Consider the following 5,092-nt stretch of genomic DNA (forward strand, 5'->3'; position numbering starts at 1 on the left):
GGAGACTTGAGAGCGCCTAGGGAACCCAAAGATAAATCTTACAATAAAATGTTATGAGACTATAATGGATAAAATTTAAATTTATTTATTTTATTGTGTCTCTGAACTCTTTCTGGTTGTTACCTTGTTTTGTGTTTTTTTCAGCCCTAATGAAAGCCAGAAATTCAGAACGAAACGTCAACACAAAATAAATAAGTTTTGTTTATATGCGTTTCTTTGATGGCCGCATCCTCGACCATCTTCACCTCATTTTAAAGTTTTTGATTTTCCATTGAACCGATACTTGAACAAACAGGGGTCTCTAAGACTCTTGTGAAATAAACTTGCCTATTATGGCCTTGTAAAAAATATTATGTTTTTTAGTGGTTGATTAAATAAATATTTGGACCTAAGAATGAATTTATAAGTTTTTATTGATTTGAATTATATTTTTAATAAAAATTAAATTAATAAACTTTATTTATTATTTTCCAGCAATATGCACCTTCTAGGGATGTTTCAGAAGAAACTCTTGCTTTATATGAATGGAAAAACCTGAATATTCAAGACATTGAGAGTCCTCGGCAACAGTTGGTAAAGATAATTATAATTTTTATTGACGTACTTGCATATTTTTTTTTTACTTGCATTTTTTTTTTTTTGTTTTTTGTTGTAAATTTTTTTTTTACTGAGACTTCTGTAGAAAATTCTTCACTGCTTCTTCACTCAGACGTTGTAAGAGAACGACTTGCTGCGACAGTATATCTTTCTCTGTTGCCCACATCAGACAGCAATTGATTACTTCTTTATTCTTTAATGTCGTTGGTTCCTGAACTTGTCTTTCACTTTTTTCTTCCTCATCAGTTTTAAATGTGAACCCATTCTCCTCTTGAGTCATACAAATGTTGATGAATGGGTTGAATTTCATCATCTGTATCACTCACTGAGGCATCAGGGTTAACGCTTTTAATAAAAAATACTCTGTATGGATTTATATAAAAAATGTTAAAAAAAAAAAAAATAAAAATAAATAAATGAGTTCACCAACAAAATTTTGATTATAGCTATTTCTACTATTACTTGAATTAGTTTTACAGAATCAAATGATTTATTTAATAAATATTAGGTATTTCTAATTCCAACAAAATATATTATGGAGAGTTTCATAGGAATTAGATTACTCGATATCAAAACTGTTAAACTTTAGACATGTGCACTTTTATTTGAAAACAAGTAATTTAAGTTTTCTCAATAAAAGTAACTTTTTTTTTTAACCCCTCCACTTTTTTAGTACTTCAACTTGTTGAAGTTTCGAATAATTGGATTTCAATATCCATCAGTATTGCCAATTTAAACACCAATCTTCGGTTTTACTGTCATTCTGACACACTGTGTTGAAATCTATATAAAGGCACGTATATAATGTTGCTAAAGTCAGATGGTTTTATTTTAAGGGAGTTGGAGAATTTTGTGGTATCTGTTTGGAGAAGTTGAGCAATGCTGTGCCTGGAATTCTGAAGCTTCTTCAGCTATGCATGAATGACATCACTAGATTTTGGGCTTCCACAAGTGGCCTAGGTCTGAAGGCAAGCATTTCTAATCATCTAGCATCTTTAACAGTCAGGTTAAAAGCTGCTCGGTAAGAATTATGTATTTTTTATCGATACTTCTATTCTTGTTTTAATTCACTACGAATTTTCTGGATTTATATAGTTGATTATACTTCATATTCTCTTTATTAATAACTTTGTTCTACACCAAACTTTCAGATTCAGTCTTCTGTTTTCAAGATTATTTCACTCTTAAATTTATGAACAAAATTTAGTAATAAAGAGGATGTGGTTAAATATATCCAAAAAGTTAATAACCAATATATATTTATTGTTCTCTTGCATATTTTTAATAGTAGTTTGTATTAAAAAGTGTTTGGTTTTTAAATCAAATTTTATCTTGTTAGTGCCATTTTTGCTCCTTTCCCCCTTCTCTTGCTTATCTAAAGTTCAACTTTACCCACCGGGCTTCAAAGAATGCTCTCTTGCTTCTGAATGCTCGCTCTAAAAACACTTACTCTCTCATGTCTCCAGCCGTTGAAATTGCTTTCAGCATTGCCTTTCAATTTCCTACCTTATTCCTTCCAAAATCACTCTTCGATCCTACAGTGTAACTTCAGGCACTCTTACTGATCTCTTACTTTACAGGTAAGGGTTCAATATTATATAATATGTTTCAATTATAGTACCCTCAATGTAATGAACCAGCGTATATAGCTCTTACTGCACCTAAATTATACAGTCTGGTCAATCTCAACCGAACTGAGTAAATAAAAAACGGATTATTGTAATAAAAGTAATCTTTAACCTTAGCAAGTGTCTAGTTTTTTTATACTTAATTCTTACTGGATTGTATCTGGTTCTGATAAATATACATAAAAATGTCTGTATTGTAAGAATAATATTTTTTAATAAATAATTCAAACACTATCCATTATAGTCTCAAAACTTTTTATTTCTTTTATACGTCCAACGTTTCGGCCAATCCGGCCATCTTCAGGGACAATCTACTCAATACCACTTTGAAAACATTTAATTTAAACCACTCTAAAAACTTCATTCAAGCTATTCTGCCCAGGTCAAAACATTAATATCTAATTAGTCAATTATCCATTAAAACACAGTCAAATTTATTTATCTGCAGACACTATTAATAAACTTTTATCACAACCATGCTTGTAACCTTTATAAAGGTTATAGTAAATTAAGATTATTAATAAATAATATTTTTGTTAGAAATTTATTTTACTCATATATTAGATTCAAATAATTATTTATTCAGAAACTGGAGAAATATATAACTGGAGATGTTAATTGTTCTGTTGTGTGTACTCTACTAAGAAGCAGTGCTGCCATCTCTCCCAACTAAGAAATACCTGTTTTATCTGATAAATATTCACCAATTTACCCACTCTTGGAGATTTGTTATAACTGCAACTGTATGATTGTTACAATCATGATTGTACTATTGCACTAGCTCTGGTATGACAGTTGATTGATCAAGTAATATCAGTGAAGCTATCACTGTTATAATATCCTCTTTTTGAGTAAATAGTTATTTTTTATTTAAATGATTTTTAATATGTTTTGATTTTTATGTATCAATGTTAAATATTGTTTCATTATTTTTTATTTATGTTATTGAACCAAAAAGCAAGCTAACCAATTTTCACCAGTCTGATATGAAGTAAAAATACGTTATTCAAAATAAAGAAGATATCTGCGTGTGTCCTCCCGAAGTCCGTTGAATTGTGGCCATTTTGAGTAGATTCAAATATTTTTAAACTTAATTTAACTTCCCATCATAATTGTAGTTACAGTAAATTTAAGAAAAAATAGAAATCAAGAATAAGTATTGAAGAAAAATATTCATAAGGAAAATCACAACCAAAAATTCAAAACCGTAGTGCTACAATTGATGTTGTGAACGAACACTTATAGAAGGGGAAGGAACAAAGTTTTGTTTGGAGACCTCTTGGTGTTTAGGCAGGAGAGCTCCTGTGTTTAGTGACAGTTCCTGGATGCAGAAGGTCCGGATCATCCTTTATCTACTCTCAGTTGTAGACATCCAGAAAAGAAGACTTCAAAGATTAACCCAAGAAAAATAAGATACTGTTTTGTTAGGATAGCTGGTGGATGAAGTGTGATAAAAAGAGTGAGAGAACCAATGCTTTTTTTAGTCAGTGTTTGTTTGTTGAAATAGAAGATGTCAAAAATCATTCATCATAGAAGAGTATAAATTGGTTAGTTTGTACAACATAGAATTTTAAGTATATTTGTAAAAGTGTTATTAAAGCTAAGTATCTGTTCTGTTTGCCTAGAAAAACACGCTCTGAGATTAAGAGTCTATTATGTTATAAAAAATAAAATGAAATTCTCCTATCTGTTCAATAATAAAGCTTTTCATTTGAACCTAAGATTTGAGAATAAGTAAAAACTATCAATTTTCCTATTACTTACATTAAATAATTTTTTAATATTACACTGTATATGCCTTGATAGTGAACTATCATACACTTTCTATTATTGCTGCAAAAATGTTAGTACTGTGGTGTAACTATTCAATAGTGATTGTTTTAATTGCCTAGAAAAACATGCCCTGAGATTAAGGGGCTATTATATTATAAAAAATAAAATAAAATTCAAAAATGTTAGTCAATACTGTGGTGTAACTATTCAATAGTTAGTAAGTATCTGTTCTGATTGCTTAGAAAAACATGCCCTGAGATTAAGAGTCTATTATGTTATAAAAAATAAAATGTTAGTCTCTCCCGTGGTGTAACTATTCGATAGTTACAGTGATGGGCAGGCATTTATTGATAGAACAGTTTAAAATATAAACAGGGTAAAAATACCCTCATTGGCAACATTGCTAATAAGGCAATAGTTCCTGCATTTCACAAGGAGCGAGTTTCAATATGTTCTACATTATGTCCTCCCACGTGATCTATGACCGCAGCAACAAAGTACGGTTGTCAAGTAAGAGGTGGCTTACGACTGATAAGGGTTAATTAAAAGAGGATGGTCTGGATGCAGTCAAAATAACTCGAATAGTAAATTAAATGTTTATCATGAGCTAAGTGTTTCAACGTTTCATCCTACTTTGCAGGGCAAAAAAGATACCGACAACAAAAATTGTGTAACAGAGTAAGAGAATAAGATAACATGATATAAAAGTGAACTAAGTTGAGCCTCAAAATATGTGAAAATTACGTAAAAATTAACAAAGGAAATCAATAAATTTTTTCTCTTTTATCTAATTTTTGTATCAAAACGGAAATCATAACAAATAAAAAATGATGGTTCAATGTAATAGGGATATTTTTTGTAAGAGGACATGAATAATCAACAGTCACCAAAGAAGATCATATAATTCATACCCTCCCTTATTGTCCTCTACTATTCCTTAACCAACCGATTCACTTCTATCCTACAATAAAAAACCTTGGTGTCACCTTTGATCAACACCTCTTCTGGAATAACCATATTTCCCAAATCCATAACTGTACTCAAAAAATTCCTAAAATTTCGTAATTCCATTCCTCAGAACACTCGTCAGCTCC

At 30.3% G+C, this 5,092-nt stretch overlaps 1 protein-coding gene across 1 annotated transcript in view; it reads left to right on the forward strand.

The window, feature by feature from the left end:
• The window catches only part of LOC106680568 (rotatin), a gene marked incomplete at its 3' end in the record, with an annotated part of 57,621 nt that overhangs the window by 5,960 nt on the left and 46,569 nt on the right, over positions 1-5,092 (forward strand). Inside the window, 2 exon segments of the mRNA XM_014420358.3 lie at positions 475-573; positions 1,434-1,618. Coding sequence (XP_014275844.3) covers positions 475-573; positions 1,434-1,618 — 284 coding nt within the window.

The sequence above is a fragment of the Halyomorpha halys genome, unplaced genomic scaffold, assembly GCF_000696795.3.
Source record: "Halyomorpha halys isolate HHAL.00 unplaced genomic scaffold, Hhal_1.1 Scaffold268.1, whole genome shotgun sequence".
NCBI lineage: Eukaryota > Metazoa > Arthropoda > Insecta > Hemiptera > Pentatomidae > Halyomorpha > Halyomorpha halys.